This window comes from Numenius arquata, chromosome 14 (assembly GCF_964106895.1).
Source record: "Numenius arquata chromosome 14, bNumArq3.hap1.1, whole genome shotgun sequence".
NCBI lineage: Eukaryota > Metazoa > Chordata > Aves > Charadriiformes > Scolopacidae > Numenius > Numenius arquata.
In genome coordinates, this window is record NC_133589.1 from 3,106,272 (window position 1) to 3,130,967 (window position 24,696).

Consider the following 24,696-nt stretch of genomic DNA (forward strand, 5'->3'; position numbering starts at 1 on the left):
AAATTCCATTCAACTGACAGAAAAGAAATCAAATCCTTTTAAAGAGAGCCCACTTTCCCCGCAAGAATGCTCCCTCGGCCTTTTGTTGCAGGGCTTTGCTCGCTCCCGGCAGCTCGGAGGAAGCTGCTCCAATACATTAACCAGTTTAACTTGCTCGTGACCCCCTCTGCCCAGCGCACAATGAAGCTCTTCGCCCGCTTTTCTCCCCGGCTCCTTTTCAGGAGCTAAATCCCCCGCTGTTCCCCGCTCGCTGCCTCTCTCGCTCAACCTTTCTCAGGCCTCTGCTTCAGCCCCGGGAATATAATAACGCTTTGCATTTCTATAGCCCCCCGGCCCCGTGGGATCTCAAAGTGCCCTGCACGGATCGCAGCGTTGTCCCCCTCCCCTGCCCCGCCAGGGGACCCGCGGTCCCCCGAGGTGGAGGCGGAAAGCGATGTAGGATCTGTGGCCACGGAGGGTTTGCAGCAGGTTGTGGTATAGAGCGGTGCCAGAGCTGGAGCACATCGGGTGACGGTGGGGACGGGGACAGTTCAGCGTCAGGAGATGATGCATCGTGAGCACCCGTCGTAGAAGGTTTGGGTGCTGGGCACAGAGGCACCGATATGCTCCGCTCTCTGCAGCCACCCCGATGGCACTGCCGGACCCTCTGCTAGAAGGGCAGGAAGGTTTTATGGTCCCAGGGTGGTTAAAAAAACCCAATAGATGAAAAAAATGAAGCCTCGCACTGGCCCTGAATAGCGCAGCCCATCAGACAATGGGAAGTTAACCAAACCCGGGCTGGGGAACGCAGAAGTCTGCCGCGGGGCGCTGCCGTTTCCCTACCAGTAATTGATGCAAAGTCTCTTTTGTGCTCTCAGAAAATCCCAGAAAGAAAAAGCAGGAGGTGGGAGGGGGACCGCTGGCAGGCTCCGGGCTCCCGAGCCGCCCTCCTCCATCGTCCCCCTCGCACACCTCGGCCGTGCCGTCGGGGCAGCGGCTGCCCGGCTGCGTGTCGGGGCCGAACCCCATTAAATACCCACCACAATACGATGGCGGCGAAGTCGGCGCCTGACGGAGCTTTTAACCCCTGTCCGATGAAGCGCGTAAATCGTTCCGGGTGGACAATACAGCTTTGCAGCCCGAGCGCGGCATTTCTCTCGGATGACCCGAACACTTTATTACTGGGGATTTATTAACCATTTTTTAGCAGCCCTGAGAACCTGGGAGCCTCTTAGGGACCACCTATGGAGTGGCGGGGTCAGGCTGCGAGCGGGGGCGATGCGGAGGGTTTAAACCAATTTAAACAGACCTAATACCGCGGTATGGCTGAAAGGGAGATGCCCCACGTGCAGCCCTGGCCCTGGGTTGGTGCAGGGCTGAATCCAGCCAGCTCCAGTGGAAAACCAGTATGGGGTTTCAGTGAGGTTAATTTGCAGTGGGAATGAGTTGGTGGGGTTTCTCTGCAAAGGGCGTATCGCTGAGATTTGGGGGACTTGGGCAGTGGATTCTGGCTTGGACCCACCCCTGTGGGTCTGGGCAGAGTGGGGTCACATTGCCACCCCAAAGCCACAGCCAGGCTCACCCTGTGACATCTCAGCGGGGTGAGTTATGGTCCTTGTCCAAAATGGGATTCCTTTTGGAGGAGGAAGGGAGATGGCCCTCCCGGTCCAGCCCTGGCATCCCTCCTGCAGAACAGACAGGACCATCCCTCTCCCCTGGCTCTTGTATTTATGGGGTACCCAAATTTTTCTGGCAGCGGGGTCACCCTGGTTAGAGTTAGGCGCGTTATACCCAGAAGAGTGGCTGGATGCCAATGAGCGTTCCTGAGAGCATCCTCCCAGCAGCAGCCTCCTGCTCCCTGCCCCTTGGGTACCACCCTGGCCCACCGAGGGGGTGACCACTTACCCCATCACCATTTCCCTGAGGGGACGGTGCCTCACTGGGGACATCCACGTGGCGGGCGAGGGCCAAGCCAGGAGGCCAGGCGCCTGGAGAGGAAACCTGTGGGGACATAGCCAGTGTCCAGACAATCCCTGGGGAGTCTTGCTCCAGCGGGACAATGCCACTGAAAGAATGGCTTCCCCTTGCCACCGAGGCTCACCGAGCTCAGGCGGCCGGGCTGAGCCCAATGCCAGCCTCGGAAAAGGGGATATGGCAGTGCCGGGGGGCCAGGAGAGCCCTTGTGCTGGTGCTGGCAGTGGCACTGCAGCTCAGCAGACCCTGCTGCATTGCTTGGGGACCGGCGCACACAGAGCCCGCATTGTCCCTCGCCCCGCGGCGTCAGCCGGGACCCCAACATCTGGCCACGGCGCGTGTCCCCGGCCAGTGCCGGGGCTGCAGGAGCAGGAGAGCAGCTGGTCGGGGGAAAATGCCTTTCCTCCCCTTTTGGCTCTGGGAGAAAAGGGCTCTTTCTTCATTCAGGGTTTTGCCGATCGGGCTTTTCAGCTGCCTCTCGAGCAGCGGTCGCTGTGCCATCGGGTTGGAGACAAAGGGCGCCCAAAAAAAAAAAAAGAAGAAAAGCAAATTGAGACTGGAAGGCTGGGCTCCGCAGCAATAGTGGGAAGTGGGGAGTGTGGGATTCGGTTCCTGTGTTTGTATGGTCTAACTGTTTTTTTCTTTTTCTTTTATTACGGGAGGCTTCTTTGGCAGCATAGGTCTCTCCCCAGATATGGGCAGTGCTGTGCAAAAGCAAACCCCACAGCCTCTCTGAGCATTTCTAGCCCAGGGCCGTGGTTCAAGGGCTGACCAGGAGCATGTACAGCCTAAAATCAGCAGCAGGCAAATGCTGGGGCTTGCCTGAGGAAGCAGCTTCCCTGCTTCGTCCTGCCTGGTATTATGGTATTGTTTATCCAGTGCCAGAGATGAATGGAGCACGTGACAGCAGGAAAAATGCAACTTGGACAAGGTCCCTGCCCAAAAATGCAGCAGCCCCTGATTATGGCATTACATTGCAGCCCAGGCCCAAACCCAAATCCGCCTCCCTGTAGCAGCGCACACGCAGGGAGAGAAAAGCCCAAGAGCTCCCTGCCTGCACAGAGGGTGGATAAGGGGGAAAAGACACCCTGGGGTTCGGCGTCAATAAAATAGCAGGTTGGTGGCACATCCAGGACCAGATTTCAACCCAGTTTTCCCTTGCTGCCCCCACTTCTCCCACTGCCTGGCTGGAAAGGACCATGTCTCGTTTAACAAGGCATTATTATCACCGTTAGCAATCACTGGGGAAGCTTGCTTGGCGCCTATGCAGCATTTATTTTCAGACACCCCTGCACCCTGGGGCTCCAAAGCACGGTGCTGCACCCGCGATGGGGTTAGCCAGGTCTCCCCAGGCATGGTGGCAGCAGAGCCCCCAGTACCCCATTCCCAGATTTACCCACCAGACTGGAGCTTAGTGGAAGTGAGATGAGTGCTATGGGTTTTTTGGGGTGTGGGTTTTTTTCAGGTTTTTTTGTTTGGTTGGTTGGGTTTTTGGGTTGTTTTTTTTTACGTACAGCTCTGGAGCCCTCAGCACAGGAACGACCTGTTGGAGTGGCTCCAGGGGAAGCCATGAAGATGATCAGAGGGCTGGACCCCCACTCCTATGAAGACAGGCTGAGAGAGTTGGGGTTTGTTCAGCCTGGAGAAGACATGGCTCCGGGGAGATCTTATGGCTCCTTCCAGTCCCGAAAGGGGCTCCAGGAAAGATGGGGACAAACTTTTTAGCAGGGCCTGTTGTTACAGGACAAGGGATAATGACTTTAAACTAAAAGAGGGAAGATTTAGACTAGATATATAAGGATTTTTTTTACACTGAGAGTGGTGAAACCCTGGCCCAGGCTGCCCAGAGAGGTGGTTGATGCCCCATCCCTGGAAACATTCCAGGTTGGGTTGGTCGGGGCTCTGAGCAACCTGATCTTGTGTGAGATGTCCCTGTCCATGGCAGGGGGGTTGGACTAGATGATCTTTAAAGGTCGCTTCCAACCCAAACTGTTCTATAATTCTATGATTCTATGCTTGGCCTCTGATGAGACTGATGGGAAACAGCCCGGAGTTTGGTCAGGCTGGTTGGCTTTCTGGTAACCCCTTGGCCACGGCTGTGAGAAAACCTCGGTGCAGGGCTCTGGGAAACGGCAGCTCAGGGCCAGCATTCCTGCCGGCGCAGCAGCCAGGGATGCTCCGGGCAGGCTGGGGGGCTGCAGGGACCACCGTACCCCCCCGCCCTCGCCTTCTCCCGCACCCTGCCCGCCATCCCCCGGGACCTCGACGGCAGGGAAGGAGGAGCGGGCAGCCTGCGGGCACCGAGCATCGGGAAGGAGATGAGCAGACGGCAGCCATGGGGAGGGGGGGGCCGGGGAGGGGAGGGGGGGGGCGGGCGGGACGCGTGGAGGGGGCTGGCGGGGAAGATGCGGAGAAGAAGCTGGGGGGGTGAGGGGGGTGGGTAGGACACCGGAGCGGTCGCTGCCCACGCCCCGCGTAGGGGCGGCCCCGGTCCGGTCCCTCCCCGGGCGGGGCGGGGGCGGTTTAAAGGCGGCGGCGCGGCGGGGGCCGGGCCGGTGGGGCGGGCGGAGCGCGGCCGGTTGGCGGCGCGGAGCGGAGCGGGGAGTTGAGCGGCCGAAGGAGGATGCTGAAGAGCTGCGGGAGGAAGCTGCTCCTGTCCCTCGTGGGCTCCATGTTCACCTGCCTGCTGGTGCTCATGGTGGAGCCGCCGGGGAGGCCGGGGCTGGCCCGAGGGGAGGCCGGCGGGGCGCAGCGGGCGCTGCAGAGCTTGGGGGCGGCGGCGGCGGCGGCGGCCCCCCCGGCGGCGCAGGGACCCCCCGGTCTCCGCAGCTTCGCCGATTACTTCGGACGGCTGAGCCGGGCCCGGCGGGAGCTGCCCGCCGCCCCGCCGAGCCCCCCGCGGCCGCCGGCCGAGGACATCTCCCCCCGCGATGTCTTCATCGCCGTCAAGACCACCAAGAAGTTTCACAAGGCGCGGCTGGAGCTGCTGCTCGACACCTGGATCTCCCGCAACCGCGACATGGTAAGGGGACGGGGACGGGGATGGGGACGGGGGCGGGGGCGGTCCCCGCCGGGGAGCAGCCCACGGGTGACATCCGCGGTCGCGGACCTTCGCCGTGCGGGGCCCGTGGGGTGCTGTGGCCCGGCAAACGCCACCTCCTCTTTCTGCTCCCCCCATATGGCTGAGCAGGAGGGCTATTTCGGGGCCGTCAGAGCTGTTCCGCAGCCAGCTGTGTTTTTTGGGGAGGGTGCAATGCAGCCTTGCAGGGTGAGTTTGGGATGGGTGAGTGATGGAGGGAGCCCGACCTGAGCTCCTTGCACTCGGCAACACCACAAAACACTGCTCTGGGGCCTTTCTTCTAAACGGCCGCTATTGCAGAGCCTGCCCCGAGTTGCTATCCACCGGGGAAACTGAGGCACGGTGTAGGGATGCAGCCCGATCCACTGGTGCCTGCTGTGGGGTCAGGTCCCTGAGGATGCTCTCCTGGGCTGCAGGGCCCGGCTGTGGGTGAGGTTTGGCAGGTCCCCACGAGTTGCCTGCAGTTGGGTTGCCCAAAGTTCACCCGGTTTAGCAGCCCAGGGCTGGGAGAGTGCTGGGATGTGCTGAGGCTTTTGGTTCCCTTGCCAGGAACTGGGCAGGACTGGAGCGGCTGGGGGCTCTGGCAGGTCTGCTCTGGCTCACCCGCGCCGGGGCAGTTGCAGCTAGTCCAATTCCTGACCTTACTGATGTCCTGCCCTGAGCTCTGGCAGTCCCTTACTCTGTCCTTCACGTAGCGAAGCAAAATTAAAAAGGAGAAAGGAAAAAAAAGCTGTTTCCTTAGGAAATGTGCTTTGCCATCTGCTCTTAAGACACTTTTTCTGTCCTTAGACAGCTTCCCAAGTAAGTTATGCCTGGTCCTAACCTTTCCATCCTACTGTCTTCACGTGTTTCCTCCTGGCCTGGGTTTGTGTTTCTTGATTGTGAACTGTTTTCGTTGGAAATCTGAAGTGTTTGGGGGGGGAGAGAAGGCGGGGGGAGATCGACCTGCTCCTGCCTCCTTCACCTGGGTCTGCTGGACCCTGCGGGGGCCTTGGCTCCTGCAACTTACCCCAAGCACGGGCTTAGTATTTTTTTTCCGCTGTGAATCTTCTCCCTTTTTTTTTTTGTGCTCAGATCTCCTGGGCTTGGCAGTGGCTCTGCCGTCTCTCCCTGGTACAGTTATTTAATGGAAACCTCTTTTATGCTCTGCTGTCACTGCGAGGGGGTGAGGAGTGGTGATGGGGGGAAACGCTCTTTGAGCACCTACAGATGATCCTGGGAATGGCTGCTCTTTTTTTTTTTTTTCCCCTCCCTCTTGTGAGCTCCGGCTTTCTTCTAGGTTTTTTTTTGTGTGTTGTGCTTCGTTTGTCCGTTTGGATTCCCAGAGACCCGAGGCTCGGCTCTCACGCTGTCCCCCTGGGCAAGCTAACAAAGCCCCTTTTCTCCCGGCGCAGAGAAAAGGCTTCGCAGCCTCTTGTGTGGCACTTTCCATGGGAACGGGGGAGCCGGAGCCGGCCGTGTCCAGGTCAGGTTGCCTAGAGATGAGGGCCATGAAGCCAGGGGGGCCGCAGCCCGGCGAGGTGCCCGCCTGACAAGCCAAGCCGCTGAGTGATGGCTCTTGTACGGCACTTGAGGACAAGGAGCTGCCGAGAGAGAGCTGGAGGCGGCGCGAACTCCTGCGGAGCAAAGCGAGGGTTGGCTGGGGGGGGAACACATGGAGGCAGAGGGGACAAACCCGTGCTGCCGGTGGCCGTTGGCTCCCATCTTCCCATGCCGACCTGGCCGCTGTCTCTGGGAGGCTTTGGGGCACCCTGGGCTCTCCCAAACTTGGTATCAAGATGGGTTTTTTTCCCTGCGGAGTGCAGGATTGGTGCCACGGGGTTCCTCTCCATTGCATCCCTGTCCGGTGGGGGGGCTGTGCGGTTCCTGCACCCCCTCCTTGCCTGGCCCCGTGGTTTCTGCCCCGGCAGGGTAGTGTGGTGACAGCGGGGCGCTGCCTCTGCTCAAACGTCTCTCTTGGTCTGAGTCAGGCCTGCCTCTGCTCATCCTGTCCCTCTCTCATTTATGTCTCGTTAACGGGCGCTCAGGATGGTGTGCCGCCTCCCCGACGCGGGGAAGTTCCTGCCCAAGGATCGAGAATCGCCCATGTCTCTCCTTCCCCAGACCCTCCTCTCCCATCAAACCCCGACCTCCCGCCCGGCTGTTCATTAGCCAGGCAGCTCTCTGCTCGGGGAGGAGGGATGCAGGCACTGGTGAGAAGGGGTTAACTCCAGCAGGTAACTCCAGGCTGGTCCCTGGCAGAGAGGGGGGATAGCTATTGTGTCCTTCCTTGGCTGTTCTTTGTTCTGCCCACAATAGTCCCTGTTTCCTGCCCTCTGTCCCCTCCAAGACCGTGCCACGGGCACCCCCTTCTCCTTCCTGCTTCTCTCTGAATGGGGGGGGCCAGATCCCTATTCCCTCCTAAATGTGCTTCCCGGCTTGCACAATCCGGACTGGGCAAGCTGCTGTCGGAGGGGAATTACGGGTTTTCCCCTCCTTGCTTTGGGGAGAGTTTCCAGCTGTCCCAGTACCCTCAGGATGCTGCAGCGCAGCCCTGGGGAAACTTTGCACTTGAAAGAAAAGAAGGGGGGGGGGGGCGGGGAGGGAAATGGCCATTAGGCAGAAATCCTGGACAGGAGTCCAAACCCGCTGGTTTCCTGCTGAGTCGGGTGATTTGCAGTGGCAGAGTTGCATAAGAAGCTGTCCCCTGTCCCCGGGGCACCCCGAAGGCGGCCGGGCGGCTCGGCACACGCCACGGTGCCTGCGAGGGGCCTGGGCTGGGCTGCCTTCCCACCAGCGTGGGATCCGCTGGCTGCCTCCAGCTCGGCGGGATAATTGCAGGCTTTGAAAAATTCCTGCTCTCGGGGCAGAGGGAATGGGTTTGCCTTCCAGAGAGCATGCTCCGCTCATGGCAGCTCCCAAATTTCTCGAGCACCTTGGCCAGGGTCCCCATCCTCAGGGTGGCCGTACTGGAGCGTGTCCTTCTTGGGGTACCACCGGAGCAGCTGGGATCGTGGGGGCTGCTCATCCCAAAACCAGCTCCACGGTGCGGCCGGCTCCCCCCAGTCCTGGGCTGTGCGCCAGGGCCTGCTGAGCACTGCTGAACTCAGCTCATGTGTGAGGGTCCCTCCTTGCTGCCCCTCCTGGGCAGCCTGTGTGGTTTTGGGAGGGTGAGGGGGGGGCCTTAATTGCCTATCCCAAACGATGTCGCTGTCCTTGTCCATAAAAGCCCCGGAGCCGGCGAGCGGTGCGCGTGGAGCGCCAGGCGGGAGGGTGGAGGACCCTCGCCGCACAATGAGCTCATTGTTTGCGAGGAGGTTATTAAAAAATTATAGCATTTAAAATTACAGTGGAGGATTCTTCCTCTTGCCGAAAGGAGCGGGGAAGGAAGGAGGGGGGGGAGGAAGGGCCTGCGGCCTCACAAGCCCCTTCCCTGCCTCTGCGGGTCCCAGCCCCGGGACTCCTGTGCCAGCACGGCTTCCCCTGTCCTGGGGGGAAAGCCAGGTGGGAGTGGGGACACTGCCATCGTGGGGACACCACCATCGCGCTGCTCCCAGCCTGTTGAAGCGGGGTGGGGAGTCTCCCTCCGAACCCCCACAAGCTGGAGGGAAAACATTTGCTGCGGGGGACGCAAAGCCAGGCAGGGACCTGCTCCGGCAGCATCCTCGCCTCCCCCCAGAGCCGCTTGCCCAGCTGGAGGCTGAGCCCACCCAACCCCCCTGGAGCACCTCCTCGCTGCCTCCATCGCCCTGAACGCAAGCAGGGTGGCTGCTTCCCCCTTGTCCTTGGGGTGAAAAGGGGGTGCAGCACCCCCTGGGTGCTGTGTAGGTGGGTGCTGGGCTGATCCATCCCTTCCCAGTACTGGGAAGTGAGACGTGGTGCGGGGGCAGGATTTGTGCGCCATGGGGTCATGGGGGGGGCCCGCCAGGCAGAGGTTCCCCTTTTTGGTGGTTCTGCTGGTGGGGAAGGTGGGGACGGTGGCAGGCGTAGGGTCTGCTGAGCGTGTGTCACCCCAGGAAGCTGGCGGGAAAGGGGACAGAGAGGTGACCCTGGGGTGGCCCCGGCTGGTGGGACGCCTTGCGCAGCACCCAGCCATGAGCGACCCACGAGCTCGGTCGGTGGAGGGGAAATGAGTCACTGCAAAAGGAGAAATGAAGGGGAGGGCAAGAAAAAAAAAAAAAGAAAAAACAAACAAAAAAAAAAAGGCAATGAGCCCTCCCCAGGGGTGAGGGGGAGGCAGGGGGCTGCCGGCGGCTGCCTGGCTCCTTGCGGGCAGCTGGGAGGGGGGGGTGTGACCCCATCCTGGCCATAGGGACCCCGGGTGCCTCTCGGTCCCGTACGCGGAGGCCGCGCATTGTGCGGGGCTGTATGGAGCGGTGGCAGCTATTGTTCGGGAGGGATTTGGCATCCTGTGTTTCTTGAAGCTGCAGTTTTGAGAACAATGAGGTTTCCTGCAGGGGCTGGGGTGGGGGGGGAGGCAGCGGGCCCTTCCTCTCCTGCACCCCGCAGGAAAAGTTACTGCGGGGGGGGCCCAAGAGGTCCTGGCACCCCTCAGTGCCACGGCTGGCATGGGGGCCAAGTGGGTGGGGGGGAGTGGGTGCAAGGGCTGAGGGTGCTTTCTGCCTGGGTGGGGGGCTGACTCTGCTGCTATCGGGTCTGGAGATGGTGGCTTGGTAGGTGACAGCTTGGGGACACTGCAAACGGGCGCTGTTTGATGCCCAGTGCCCCGCATCAGGGATGCTGAAGTCTGATTTGTGGTTTTTTTTTTTTTTTTTTCCCTGGCGTGTGGAAATGATGTTTTCTTGTCCCCTTCCTTTCCTGTCATGTCCCTTCCCAGGCTTGGCTGGCACCTTTGCTCCTCTCCCCTGCAGCCCTGGGCTCGGGGGCCATGCAGGAAGGGCACAGCTCCCCTACAAGAAACGCAGACAAATTAATTAAAAAAAAAAATAGGGTCTTTAGTTGTTTGGGTTTTTTTTTTTTAGTTGAATTTTGTGGTGAGGCTGGGAGGGAGGTGGGGAACCTTTGAGGCCCCAGTAGACCCTGCAAGGTGGCTTGCAGGGCTGTGTGCCCCTGTCCTGGTCCCCAAGGTGCCACCTGGTCTGCCCGCACCGGGGAAAATGACGGGATGTACGTGGGGAGAGGCCAGAGGGAAGATGCCTCGTTAGGAAGAAGCCTTTCGGTGCGGGCGAATAATAAACAATTGTCCCTGTGGTCTATTTATAGCAGCTGAGCCGGAGGATTAGTTGCGGGGTTATTTTTGGAGCGGCTGAAGGCACAGTTGCTGGACGGCGTTTCTGAGCTAATCAAGCAAACATTTTCTGTCTCGCCTGTGCGGAGGTTGCGTGTCCCCCTCCGGCGGGGCTGGAGCCTTGGGGTGGGACGTACTGGGGCGCCATGCGTCTTGGAGTGGATGAGAAAGGGCTTGTGATGGAGTTGTTTTGGGCATCCTTGGATGGTGTCCTCCTCCCCTGGGTCAGCTCGTACCCCGAAGCAGCCGCCTGACACCTCCCTGAGCACCTGGGGGAGATGCGAACCAGCAGTGAGGTGCTGGCTGGACCCCATGTTGGTTGGGGGTGACTACGCACAGCCTTGACCCTGTTTCCCCCCCCCCAGCAATGATTGGGGGTGACCACGCATAGCCCTGACCCTGTCCCACCCCAGCAGCGATGTGTCCCAGGGCCACAATGGCCATGGGCATCCTTGTCCCTGCAGCCAATGGGCAAATGTCCGCGTCCCCCAGCTGTCCGCTCCTCAGCAGCAGGTCCCCCATCTCCTAACCCTTTGCTCTCAGCCCTCCTGACCCATGGTGGGGGGCCGATCCCTGTCCCTTCCCAAAAGCAGGGCTGCACATTTGTGAGAACTTGCCTTCCCACCTCCTCCATCCTTTTTTTTTTTTTTTTTTTTCCTCCTTTTTCTTTCCTCCTTTTCAAGCCCCAAAGGTCACTTGTAGCCCCGTCCCCTCCCGTTCAGCCTTCCTTGCAGATCGGGGCTCTCCCCACCAGCCTGGGGACCCGAGCAAACACCGGCCGGGTTAACCAGCGCAGCTGTATGCTAATGACCGCCGCTGCCCGCTTAACTCTCCTCCGCTGAGTAAAGTCAGCCCCCGCTATTGTACATGGTACCCACCTCCTCAAACAAACCACAAAACCCCAGCGCGTTCCCGGGGCCGGCCGGCTGCGGGGTGGCACCCAATTTCCAGCTCACTTGTAATCCATCATCCCTACCACTCAGGCTCCATCGTTCCCCCTCTGCCGCCTCCTGCCTCCCCCCCACCCCCCCCCAGCCCTTTTGTCTTTCTTCCTTTGCCCTTTTGTGCGCGTCTGGTTTTTAATAGCGCTTGGCAGCTGGTTGTGGTTTCTCTCCTCCAGCTTTGTTTGCTGCCCGCTGATTGATGGCGATGCCTTTCCCACCCCCTGCTCTCTCCTCCTGCTTCTCCCCCTTCCCCAAATCCCAGGCCAACAGCGTGTCCGTGTCCCCCTCCGTCCTCGTCCCCCCCACAAGTCCTCCTTCCCGGGCAGCATACGCCAGGAATTAGCTGTGTAAATAGAAGAGTGCAGCCGGGCGGGCAGCACGGGTGCCCGGGGAGGAGGTAGGGTGCTGCCTGGCACCGAGGGGACCGTGCTGGGCAGCGAGGGACTGTCCCCTCCTTGGGGCTGGCGAGAGGCACCCGCCAGCACCGGCTCAGCATCGCTGCAGGGGAGGATGGGCAGCAGAGAGGAGCCGTGGGGGTGTTGTGCAAGTGCCTGGGGATGGCCACGTGTTGTTGACACAGGTGGGGGACACGGTTGGCAGCCGGTGCCGCGGGCAAACACACCTGCCCGGGCAGGGAGAGCCGCCGGGCGGCTGCTTTGGCATCCCCGGCCACACGTGCCGGCCGCGCCGGCTAAAGTCTGAAGTCCCCACTCAGATCCAACCGCGCTCTGCACCCGTTCCCTGTCACCTGCTCCTTTCCATGCACCCGCCTCGTGCTGGGGATGGCCCCGGTGTCACCCAAAATCCCCCCCTGCCTGCTGCTGCCCCATGGAAAAGGCGAGAGGATGGGGATGCTCAGCATGGGTGCCGGGAAGGTATCCCGACGAGGCACGATGTTACATGCCGTGTCCTTGTCACCCCTCTTGGTCTGAGGCTGAGCGAGTCTTGGGTTTGCCTGGCTCTCCAGGGCTGCTTTGGGTTTTAGCGAGGAGGAAGAAGTCACCACTAGTGCCCCGGTGGGACCAATCCCCAGAGCTGCCAAGCTGTGCCAGGTGGTGTCTAGAGATGTGTAACCTCAACTTCTCAGTCCTCAAAGGTGCCTCATCTTCTCTTTCAGACCTTCATCTTCACCGACGGGGAGGATGAGGAGCTGAAGAAGCAAGCACGTGAGTCTGTGGCCCTTGCCCCTTTGCGTGCGTGACCTGGACAGGTTCCCTGAGGGGCCCCCACCTCGGGAGCACGACTGGCCTAGAACCTGCCCTGGGAACTGGTCAAAATGCCACTGGTTGGACACTCCAGTGCTGGGGGGAGCACGCTAACTGGTTGGGGGTGCCTTTGCACCAGTTTGTCCCTGGGGCAAGCTGGGATTGATGGGCAACGCGGTTGGGGTTTCATGGGAGCATTTCCCTGGCAGCCACTCCAAGGGGCCAGGGTCAGCCCGGTCTATTCTCCCCATGCAAATGACTCCTTTTCAGGCCGGGAAGCGATTGCCTTTGAGCTGGGCAAGCAAATAACAGGTGGCTGCTGCTGGAAAAGGCAGCAGGAATAGGGCAGGATTTTGGCTATCGTGTCCTGGGTGGAGAAGCCAGCTTATGGACACCCCCTCGCTCCCGGGGTGGCTGGTAAATGGGCCCCCCTGCGATGGGCAAGGTGATGTAGGGTGGCATCACGCTTAGTATGTGGGATACGGCTCAACCCTGGTGCGCCTGCTGCATCCTCATCCCTTCCTTTGTCTCATGTGGATCCAAAAGCCGTTCCCCCAAAAATTCATTCTTTGCCCAAAATGATGTGGCAGGGAGGGACATCCACGGGGTTTCCATCCCCGCTGGCGCCCCTGGAGTGTGCGTGGTGAAGCATCGCTGTTCGAGCAGGCGGGGAGGCGTGGGGTACCCCCGGCACCGGGCTTTGACCCCCGTCTCTTCCCGCAGGAAACGTCATCAACACCAACTGCTCGGCCGCCCACAGCCGCCAGGCCCTGTCCTGCAAGATGGCCGTGGAGTACGACAAGTTCATCGAGTCCGGCAGAAAGTAAGTAGCTCCTGGGGCTGCCACGGGGGGCGGCGGGGCTGGGGCTGGGGGACGACGACGATGGTGCAGGCAGAGACCATGTGCATTTTTGGGGCCGTATCTCAGCGTGGGGTCTGGGGAGTTGCCCCGGCCCGGCGTGACACTGCTGCCACCGCAGGTGGTTCTGCCATGTGGACGATGACAACTACGTGAACGTGCGGACGCTGGTGAAGCTGCTCTCCAGCTACCCCCACACCCAGGACATCTACATTGGGAAGCCCAGCCTGGACCGGCCCATCCAGGCTACGGAGAGGATCAGCGAGAACAAGATGGTGAGGGGGTCGGGGCGGTGTGAGAGGTGGCGGGGAGGAGGTTTGCTCCCCGGTGGTGGGGAGGAGGTCTCACTGCCGTTGCTTCCCCTCTCTCGCAGCACCCTGTGCATTTCTGGTTTGCCACGGGAGGAGCGGGGTTTTGTATCAGCCGGGGGCTGGCGCTGAAGATGAGCCCGTGGGCCAGGTAAGAGCGTTGGCGTTGCTCTCCCCTGGGGACTCGTCATGGTCCCGGCAGGGCACAGAGCGGTGACAACATCTTTGGGGATGGACGTTGGACCGTGTTCTACCACCTTGCTCTCTTTGCCTCGCTGGGGGTATCTGCAGGGGGCTTGCAAACAAGCTGGGGAAGGACTTTTAATTAGAGCTGGAGCTGGGCACCCACTGGCCAAGCCCAGACCCCATGGGGTGGCCACGTCCCCCTGGGCTTTGCTCCTCTGCAGCTCCTCTCTCTCTCTCTCCCCGCAGCGGGGGCCACTTCATGAGCACGGCGGAGAAGATCCGCCTGCCTGACGACTGCACCATCGGCTACATCATCGAGTCCGTGCTGGGGGTGAAGCTCATCCGCAGCAACCTCTTCCACTCGCACCTGGAGAACCTCCACCAGGTGCCCAAGACGGAGATCCACAAACAGGTATCCCTGTCCTGATGCCCTGGGGTGGATGGAGGGGCTGGGTTGGATGGTACCACCATCTGGTTTCATGTTGTCACCTTAAGAATTGGGCATCGCAGCTAAGATACTGATTTATGTGCTTCCAAAACATCAGTGGAGGGGGAAAGCCCCATCAGCCCATCCCTGTGGGATGATGCAGAGCGTGACTGGAGGCTGTGGGAAAAGGGGTGAATTTTGCAGCCCCCCCATGCTCCTGCTCGATGCTCATGGTCATGTCAGCTGCTTGACCCCCCCGCCTGTGTTTTCTCCCCCACAGGTGACACTAAGCTACGGCATGTTCGAAAACAAGCGCAACTCCATCCACATGAAGGGAGCCTTCTCCGTCGAGGAGGACCCATCCAGGTGAGATGGGGGGACCCTGTCCCCTACCCCCTGGAGCCGGGGTGCTGCAGGGCCTCCGCCGCCCCACGCTCAGCATCCCTCCTCTCCTCCGCAGGTTTCGCTCCGTGCACTGCCTGCTGTACCCCGACACGCCGTGGTGCCCCGCCAACGTGGTGTATTAGGAGACACGTGTCCCCTCCAACCTCGTCCCCAATTTCCCCGGTATCCGACGGGCGTGCGGGACCTGCGTGCGGGTGTGTCGGTCTGGCCTGGCCTCCAGGCGGATGGACGGACAGACGGACGGACGTCGTTGCTGTGGTATTGCACAGTGTGTGTGTACTGAAGGCTGCTGTGCGGCCCCCCCCATTTTGTCCCCTGCCTGCCCTGCCTGCCCGTGCCCGCTGCCCGCTCCGTCCGGGACGGCGGGGAGGGGGACGGGTCCTGAGCACTTAACCCCTGGGCACCCCATGGCGCTGGCGAGCCCCACGCCATGCGTGGGGAGCGACCTCAGGCGCTGCACGGCTCTGCCTCCCCCAGGCTTGCTTCTCCTTTTTTTTTTTTTTTTTTTTTGTTGTTGTTGTTTTTTTTCCCTTTTAAATGTTTTTTGGTGTGTGCCCCCCCCGCCCTTTACCCAGCTCCCATAACCCCTCACCCGACCCATCCTCTCTCTCAGCCCCCAAAAATCTCAGCAGCGAAGCTCCGGCTCCCGATTCGGGTGATGAAGGGTCAGCGGGGAGTTTTTCCCCCCGGCTCGGTGGGCAGGCAGAGGGTGGCCAGGAGAAGCCTCCCGGCCACGGTTAACACTGGCCCAGGGTGCCACAAATTGCTGGGTGCTCGGTGGCCGCACTGGAGGGAGACGGTGGGGTGGGCTACGAGCTGGCCTTGGCGTTGGCTCCGTTTCCCGGAGCTCCCCTCTGGCTGAACTGTTGCTGGCGGCATCGATCTATGCACTATTTATACAGACTAATATAAAGACTTTCTATAAATACGGGGGGGCGGGAGGGGGATTTTCCCGGAGCCACGGGTGCAGCGTGGGTGCTGTGTTTGTTTGTACAGTCTCCCTCCAGTGCCGCCTCCCTGCCTGCTCCCAGACCCGCACCTTTGTGAAGGAGCACTTCAGGCTCTGGCTGGGGGCTGTGTGAGTGTCTGTGCCCCCCCAGCCCCGGGCCATGGGGCCAGAGCATCCTCCAGCTCTGTCCCCATGGCGGGTGATGCTGGGGCGGCCGGAGCACCCACGAGGTGCCTGGCTGGATGGGCATTTCCCAGCCTGGCCCTTGCTCCATCCCCAATTTAACCGGGGGGGGTAGAGGGACTCTTCATCCCACACCCCGCCACCCTGCCTGCCGCTGCCAGCCCTGTGCCACTGGGATAAGCGGGCTGAGCCGGAGCTGAACATTTCCAACCTGAAGCTGAGTGAAAATAGCCCATAATGGGTGCGTTGTAAATATGTTATTGCGCCAGTATTTTTTTTACTGTGCCTTTTTTTTAAAAAAAAAAAACAAAAACAAAAACAAAAAAAAAACCAACAAACAAACAAAAAACATTGAGAATATGTAGATTTTAAAATGCTTTTTATACGTTTTCTGTGGATCGGAAAAAAAAAACAAAACACCCCCAACCTTCTGATAATCTGTTTAAGAAAGGAAGAAAAAAAAAAATTGCGATGTCTTGTAACTATCACTTAATTTATATGTTCCAGTATCTGGAACATCACTCTGTGCTTTTTGTAACTAGGATGTGTTTAAAGCGATAGATGTGGGATGGGGAACCAGCATGGACGGCGTGTTCTCAGGGACTTGAACCCGATCGCTGCCACGGGGTCCCCGTGGGAGCCGTTACCAATAAAGCAGCTTTTTTTGCTGACCACAGTCACCTGGTCCTGGGCTCCCGTGTCTCTTTATGGATGAGCTGAGCCGAACACCCCGTGTTCCCCCCGCGGATGTTGTCACCTCTCATGGAACTCTGAGGGATGCGCTGAGGAGGGGTTGCGCCCGCATCCCTCTCTTTTTCCCACGGGTACCACTGGCCATTTGCATCCCAGGGTGCGAGGGTCCTCTCCTCCTTCCCCTCCCCAAAAGGCCGGGACAAGGCTTGGCGCCTCGGGGCTGGTTTTTCCCAGGCTGTGGGGAGGTGAGAGCCGGTTGTTAGCAGGGTGTTGTTAACAGCCGGCGGGCAGGCGTGTGCGTGGGAAGGTTGGGGGCTGCAGAGGGGGGGGCTGAGCCCCTTCCCTCCCATCCCTCCCTTCACCCTTTCCCCAACCTGCCAGTAACAAGCCCTGGCTTTCACGGGCTGCAGCAATAGCATAAGATCTTCCCCTTCCTGCTAAAAACAGCCCTGTTTTTGCCGCACTGGTACCAGTTTTTGCCAGCGCCATCCTCTCCTCCCCCCACCTTCCTCTGTACCCACCAGCTTTGCATCTCTTTTTTTTTTTTTTTTTTTTTTTTTTTCCCTTTTCGAGGCACACTTTCTTACTTCACAGTTTCACTTGAATCTCTGGCTTATCAGGGGTTGGCCTTGCTAAAAATACAGCCCAGCAGGAAGTCGGCGTGTGCTAAAGCAGCAGCCCCTCCTCCCCAAAAGTCAAAAAAAAAACCCAAAAAACCAACCCAAACTCTGCAGCTCTTGCTACTGTGGGCAGAAGGGGGGGGCTCTGGATCCTGCCCTGGGGAACTGAGCATCACCCTGACCCAGATCCCCACAAAAAGTCACGGGTACCCCAAGAGTTCCCTGGGAAAGGAGAGGGGACAGCAAGCCCTGCCTTCCTGCAGCACCCGGGGGTCAGGGCTGGGACTCGGGTGGGTGCAGGATTTGTTGGCTCTTGGTTTGTCCCCCCCCGGCCCAGCACGGGGTGAGCAAAGGGGAACTGCGTCAGGCGCAGGAAGCTGTGCCACCCGCCGCTCGCCCGCGTATTTTCCTATTGCTGACGGGGGCCACGGTTTCGGCAGCGCGGGCGCTTCCCGGCAGCGATGCCGTCACCCTTTCTGCAGGCTGGCCCTGCCTCGCGTCCCCGGGAGGGATGGGGAGACTGGGTGCAGGGGGCCTGTTTGCTGCAAAACAGCCCAAATCTTGTGTTAAGCATCCACCGGGGCACTGGGGGATGTGGCGTGGGGCTGGGGATGCTGCTGCTGCAAGGAGCAGGGAGCCCCTGGGCAGGGGTGAAGGCTGGGGGCTGGGGGGGGGGGGGTGCTGGGCCCGGTGTAACAGCTGGAGGGGGCCTAAAAAATAATTAAATAAATAAAATAAAAGATGAAATATAAAATAAAATATAAAAAATGAAATGAAAAATAAAGTAAAAGAAAAAATACGGAATTAAATATTAAAATAAAAGAAAACATAAAATATAAATTAAAGTGAAATTAAATATAAAATAATAATAAGAAGAACAATTAAAATAAAATACAACACACCCCACCCCACTGAGCCTTCAGCAGCCGGGGGAGGCAGCAGCCCAGCCCTCCGGTTTGTCCCACACCAGGCTCCCAGCCTCTCCCTCCTCCCTCCCAGCCTACTCGTGGGCCGAAAAGTAAATAAATACACACATTAATAAACAAAAGGAAAACAAAAGCCGAGCCTGCTGCTCTCGCATACTTGGCGGGCTCCTCGGGCCAGCCTGCTTTCATCTGCGCCCCAGCGCCGTCCTGGGACGTCCTGTTTACTCTCGCCCGCTCGTGGCAGCTGATAAGGCGGCTGCACCTTTTGGAGGGTGACAGTGTGGGGACAAGCCCGGCTTGGTGGGGACGCTGCTGTTGACACCATCCTGCCCAAGGGATGCTCCAGCACCGCATCCTGCCAAAGGCTTTCCTGATGCCTGGGTGGCTGCAGCATCGAGGGCAGACTCCATTTTAGTCCTCTCGCTGCTTCCCCACATCCTTTATTTTTGCTTTAATTTGCATTTGGGTTACTCGGTGTTCTGGACTTTTGTGCGAATCGCTGCGTTCCCAGCCCGGCCGTGGCGCGGGAGCTTCGTGGCTTCTCACCGGGGAGCCGTGTCTGCGGCGATGGGACCAACACGCGTCCTGGCACCCACGGTGCCGAGAAATAGTTGAGACTCGGGGCGGGAAGATTGGGGAGGGTTGAAGGGGGGGGGGGGGGGGGGGGGGATGTGGGTCAGGAGATGACAAAACTTGTGTGAATCGGCTCCAAGCGCCACTTCCAGCCGCTCTGGCCCAGCAAACTGGAGTATTTGTGGGAAAGGAACATAAAAGCGGCCGAATTGTAGGGCCTGAGCAATGCACGCAGCGCTCCAGCTGCGGCTTTGGGAGTCGCCCATCCCAGTGCTGGGAGAGGAGAGCGCTGGGTCCCCGGAGGGTGGGAGGGGGGAGAGTGAGCTGCCCATCACCACCTCTGTGGAGCTGGTGGGGGGGGGTGTGTGTATATGTGTGTCACTAAATCCCCCACTAGCATCATCTGTCTTGGAGCGAGGGGCTGCAAAGCCCTGCAGCAGGTAGTGACGGCTGCAGGACGGCCAAGGGTGTGCTGGGCAGCCCCCCTCTCCCCCCCCCGCCCCCCTCCCCAAAAAGCAGCTCCCAGCCTTCACCCACATCCCCTTCATTTTTTTTCACCTTTCTATTATTTCCCACCCCTACATCACTTGCAGGTGGTTAAAAGAAATAAACCCACTCCCAACCCTCCAAAGTTTATTTTTCTCTTCCTGACTTTTAAGACCAGTCTTGAATCAATAAAAAACAATCCCCCCCCCCGGGTCCCCGGGGCTCCCAGCACCCGCTGCTTCTGGTCTGCCTCAGCCCCCCCCAGCTCCGCTCCTGTAGCCATTTGGCAAGCCAAGAGCGGAGGAGGAGATGAATTGAGCATCTTAAAAGCAGCTGGAAACACTTCCCACGGCGCTGCCGGACGAGACCCACGGTGCTGCTGCACTGCTGTATGGCTCCGCTCCCAATCCTTCCTTCCTCCTCCTCGGCGGATGTGTCCTCCTCCATCCCCATAAACCAGGGTAGCTTCACCGCGAGGTGGGGGGGGACAGTGCCAGCTTTGTGCCTGTCCCTGCCGAGGGCAGGGGACTGGAGGCAGCAGTGACACCACACAGCAAAGCGGTGGCACCACAGCAGCCAGCACTGGGGGATGCTCCAGCTGTGTCCACCTCAGCCTGGGGAGCACCCCTTTATTTAGGGGGGGGGGACGGACAGGAAGGGCTGTTGAGTTTGAAGTCCCTTAGGGAGCGGGGGGGGCTGCTGGCTCCCTGCCCAGGCAGCCCACTGGCCCCGAAGCAGCCGCGTTCGGAGCGGATCATGAGTGACCGAGTGATTTATGGAGTGCAAGCGCCAGGTCCCGTGGTGTTCCGCTGGTGGGAAGAGGAAGCGGGCGGGAGAAGGGCTCCAGCATCTGCAACACCTCACAGTGAGAAGGGAGCTCTGCTTCCTCCCCCTCCCCTCCACCGACCGGGGTGGGATTAAAAAAAAAATCCCTGAGCAGGGATTTTTTTGCTGAAGTGGTGGTGAGAAGCGCTGCCTGGGGCGGGCAAAGTCCTTCCTGCCAGCAGAGCCGAGGCCAACCGCCCTCCATGCAGCGACGGGGACATCAGCCACAGAAGGAACAGTCCTTCTGCTCCTGCCACCGTCCATCCTCTTTCCACCATGCAATGGCATGATGGCACAGCAGTGACCAGCTTTTCTGTCGTGGTGGCTGGACCTGCAACCCAAGGTGGCCGCAGCCAGGCTACCCTCCTTCCCTGGCTGGCCACCGGAGCTGGGGAAGGCTACCAGCAAATGTGTCGGGTGGTCACATCCCTCTGTACCACGATGCTGTTGACCCACGGAGCAGCTCCAGGATGGGCTGCAAACCCATGGGGTGCAGAGAAGCCCTGTCAAGCCCCTGGCCTTCAGCACAGCTGGATGGGCTCTGGGCCAGCAGCAGCATCTCTCCCCTTGCCCATCCTGTGGCTGCCTTCTCTTGCAAACCCTTCCAGCCGCCAAGAGCAGGACTTCAGCATCCCCGTGTGGTCAGACAGATCAGACTCTCCTTGTTTAAGCTTTTCTTTCAAGCTGATGGGCCAGCGGGCTCTCAGCTGTCTGTCCTGGCCTCCTTCACCCTGCAAGGGATGGCCATGACCTCCTGAAAGCAGACCTGCTCCGGCAGAGTGGGATGGGGTTGCTCCTCGGGGAGAATCATAGAATCATAGAATGGTTAGAGTTGGAAGGGACATTAAAGATCATCCAGTTCCAACCCCCCTGCCATGGGCAGGGACACCTCCACTAGAGCAGGTTGCTCAAAGCCCCATCCAGCCTGGCCTTGAACACTTCCGGGGATGGGGCAGCCACAGCTTCTCTGGGCAACCTGTTCCAGTGCCTCACCACCCTCACAGCAAAGAATTTCCTCCTAATATCTAATCTAAATCTCCCCTCTTCCAATTTAAAACCATTACCCCTTGTCCTGTCACTACATCTCCTGACAAAGAGTCCTTCTCTGGCTCTCCTGTAGCCTCCCTTCAGATATCGGAAGGCTGCTACAAGGTGTCCCTGGAGCATTCTCTTCTCCAGGCTGAACAGCCCCAGCTCTCTCAGCCTGTCTTCATAGGGGAGGTGCTCCATCCCTCTGATCATCCTCGTGGCCCTCCGCTGGACCCGTTCCAACAGGTCCATGTCCTTCCTGTGCTGAGGACTCCAAAGCTGGACACCGTATTCCAGGTGGGGTCTCACGAGTGCAGAGTAGAGGGGTAGAATCACCTCCCGTGACCTGCTGGCCACACTTCTCTTGATGCAGCCCAGGATGCGGTTCGCCCTGATGAGACCCTACCAAAGGAGAGCTGTGACTCCAGATCTCAGGTGCGTCCAACGGAAGAAGATGGGCAGATCCAGGCTTCATCATCATCATCAGCTGCTGCATGCACAGTTCAGCAGAAAGCATCCCCCGTAGCACGTGCCATTTCCCACCCCAAGAGGTGCCAGGAGAGGGGGGCATGTAGTCAGTCACTGCGTCCCAGCGAGTACCCTGCAGCCACCAGCTCTGCCTGCTGGTTTTCCACCCACCGCCAGCTCATGTTAGCACAGCTGAGCACACCAACAAATACGTTTGAAAGCATCTCCCCGGGGCACTCCTCCCTGCCTTATCTCCCAGGACAGAGATCTAACAGACCGCTAACTACTGAAGGCTGATCAGAAGGCAAGGTTTATTCAAACACATACTTCACCCTCCCCTCTGGTTTCTCCCCGCTCCTGCTTGCTCAGGAGAGCCCTGCCCTGCTCCAGTTGGGATGGGGAGTGGTGCAGCAGGGTGAGAGAAGCTGGTGGCTGCTGGAAAGCACTGGGAAAGGTCACTGGGCAGGTGGCCTTTGCATGGTCCCATCTCTGGTGGGAGCCCGTAAACCTGGTAAAATATTTAGGCGCTGACTTTGATGGGGGCTTTATTTTCCTTCGTGCCATCAGATTCCCTTGACTGCTCCCCCAGCCCTTTGCACCAGAGCAGGTTTAATCGGCTCAGATCGGGGATGAAGATGGAAAACGTGGGTTCCTCCTTTAGCGGGGTGGGGAACAAAAGGGAGGCAAAGCTGTCAGTTATTAGTGAAGGGAGGAAAACCGGTGTCTGTTGAGATTCACAGCCATGAGGGTGAAAGGCAGCAAAAAGCCCTCCGTGGTTCCGCACTGTCCTGATGGACTCGAGAGCAAGGGTGTGGGTTTCAGTCATATAAATACACACAGCACGTAAAAACGCCACGACAGTAACAAAGACAGAGTCACATCCTTGGTTAGACCAGTCTGGCCTTCCAAGGAAGCAGCATGTACCTGTGCACACACACTCCCACGGGGAGCCGGGCAGGAGCAGCGGCACCCAGGAGGATGGATGGAGGATGAGGAGGAGGATGGCTGGGAACCCAGCACAGGTCACAGGGCTTCGGGATGCTGTCCCCTCCCAGTGGCCTTCAAACTGGCTCTGCCACTTAGCAGTCACATCCAGGACTGGTGAGATCCAGGACCCTCAGCTGGTCTTTCCAGCATCACTGGGTAGTTCGGGAGCTTCCTGCTTTAACCCATGGTTGGATCAACTGACGGAGCTACCTGCTGTCACCAAACCCTGCCAAGGGGCTTTGCCATGTCCCTTCCCACCCCACAGTTGCTTCCTCTCCTCCATAAAGCCCTCGCTCCTGCATGAGGAGCTTCCTTCCTCCCCGTCCCTCAACCTAGGGGTCAAGTTCAGGCACGGGGGCGTTTGGCTTTACTGCAGTTTGGGGGGGAGTTTCCCAAAGACCCCGAGTGACAGGCTGAGATTGGGGGCAAGAACAGTGCGGGACAGAGGCAGGAGAGCAGTCCCTCCGTCTGAGCGGCAGGATCAGGCAGAAAACAGATCAAGAGACTTACAGGAAGGTGAAGGCTTTAGCTCACCGCTTGCTGGGGAGGCGGCAGAGCGGGCCTGTGATCAGAGAGCACTACAAAGGAAGAACTAAAAAGAAACCCGCCGTAGCCCAGGGCAAAGCCGAGCCCACGCCGAGCTGCAGCACCAGCTCCTCCGGCACCGTGTGCCATTACTGGAGGCACGTACAAACATCTCACTGCCTTCTGAAGAGGGACATCTTCACAGGGGCTGTGTGTACCCCCCCGTATAATTTTTCCACACTTTTTATACTTCTGCTGGTGAAAAAGAACCACTTGCTTTCGCTGCTGCTCCAGAGCAGCGCGAGCCAAGCAGCAGAGGGGACTCTGGGAGGTATCATGCGTTCCTGTCCAACCTGCTCCAGGTGACCCCCCTGCTCCAGCAAGGGGTTGGACTAGATGATCTCCAAAGGTCCCTTTCAACTCCTACCACTCCATGATTCTGTGCTCCCATTCCGTGCACCATTTGCAGGGTGAACATCTCCACGGGCTAATGGACACGTCCCCCAACTGCTCCAGCATCTTCTGCGGCGGTGCTGGTGGCCCCAGAGGTCCCCGATATGAGGACAGCCCCAAAGCCCACCTCCGTGCCCCCATCTGGGCTCCTCCCCCCCCCGGTCAAACCTCACCCGGGAGGGGTACGAGCCACCCCCCCCTCTAAAGCAAGATTAGTGCAGCTTCTCCTGGAGGAAATGTCCATGTTGATCACTTTTCTTCAGAGGTTCTTTCGGGGCTGACCGACTTTAAGAGTCCAGTCTTCAAATGGGTTTAGAAACTCTAAATCTGTGATTTCTAACAACAGCCAGATGAGGCTGAGACCTGGAAGTAAAGGAAAAAGCAGCCCCGCCAAAACCTGGGAGGACCCTTCCTCTCACCCACCTGGGCTGACACCAATAATTTGGTTTCTGTAGCACAGGGCACACGGGTTCCTATTCCTTTTATCCTCCACCATTAGACTTTACGGCTCTATTACCCTGTCTCACTTCATGGATCTACCACGTTGCGTGAAAGGTAACGAAAATTCAAGCGGATTTACGAAAAAGGAAACAACAAAAAAAAAACAACAAAGAAAAGAAGAATCAATAAATATGAACAGTGGTTTTAAATCGTTTATTTTTAAAACATGAAACCCAAGCTGAATAGAAACCACAGAAATTACATTTAGGTTTTTTGTTTAGTATTTGCAAACCAAAAAGTTACAGTAAAAAATAGCTACATTACAATCAATAGAACTACAGAATTAAAAGTAAAGATACAAAAATGGGCTCAATCCTCTTTAACCCTCACAATTTAAAAACATTTTGGGTAAGTGCAGGAACACTTGAAAGAAACTAGCAGGTCCAAAGTTTTAAAAAAAATTATATATATTTATATATTATATATGTATATAAAGTGGTATGATATACAACCATTATGGTTAAGAAGAAAGAACAGAAAAAAGTTACAAAAAGGCCAGGTACATGATCACCATTAGGTTTCTGTGCACAGTGTCCAAGAAAATAAACTTCCCTCTGAATGATGTGAATAAAACTCATGGGGCCTCCCGTTACCAAGGGACCTGAGGCACGCGATGTGAGGGCTGGGCACCTGGACCCAATGCAGAGGACAATGAAAGAAATGAAGCTTTTCTGGGACTTCAGCGGCCTCCCTGGGTGGAGGCCCCTGGAGAAGTCTTGGGGTGAGATTAGAGGAGGAAGAGGAAGGAAGGAGTCGGGAATTGCATAGTGAGGAGCAATGTGGTATTAAATATGCAGAGCACCTAAGAGCTTCATGCTACAGTTATCCTCTTTAGGAAAGGAGTATTTTGAACTTTCTGGTTGTACATCAATTTATGTTCCACTT

At 58.4% G+C, this 24,696-nt stretch overlaps 1 protein-coding gene across 1 annotated transcript; it reads left to right on the forward strand.

Moving 5' to 3' along the window:
• The first annotated feature begins 4,576 nt into the window (after nt 1–4,576).
• LFNG (LFNG O-fucosylpeptide 3-beta-N-acetylglucosaminyltransferase) lies at nt 4,577–14,715 on the forward strand. Its single transcript, XM_074158449.1, has 8 exons — nt 4,577–4,975; nt 12,321–12,369; nt 13,132–13,231; nt 13,389–13,542; nt 13,641–13,726; nt 14,008–14,173; nt 14,469–14,554; nt 14,649–14,715. The coding sequence occupies exons 1-8, from the start codon at nt 4,577–4,579 to the stop codon at nt 14,713–14,715; spliced, it is 1,107 nt and encodes a 368-aa protein (XP_074014550.1).
• Nucleotides 14,716–24,696: the final 9,981 nt, after the last annotated feature.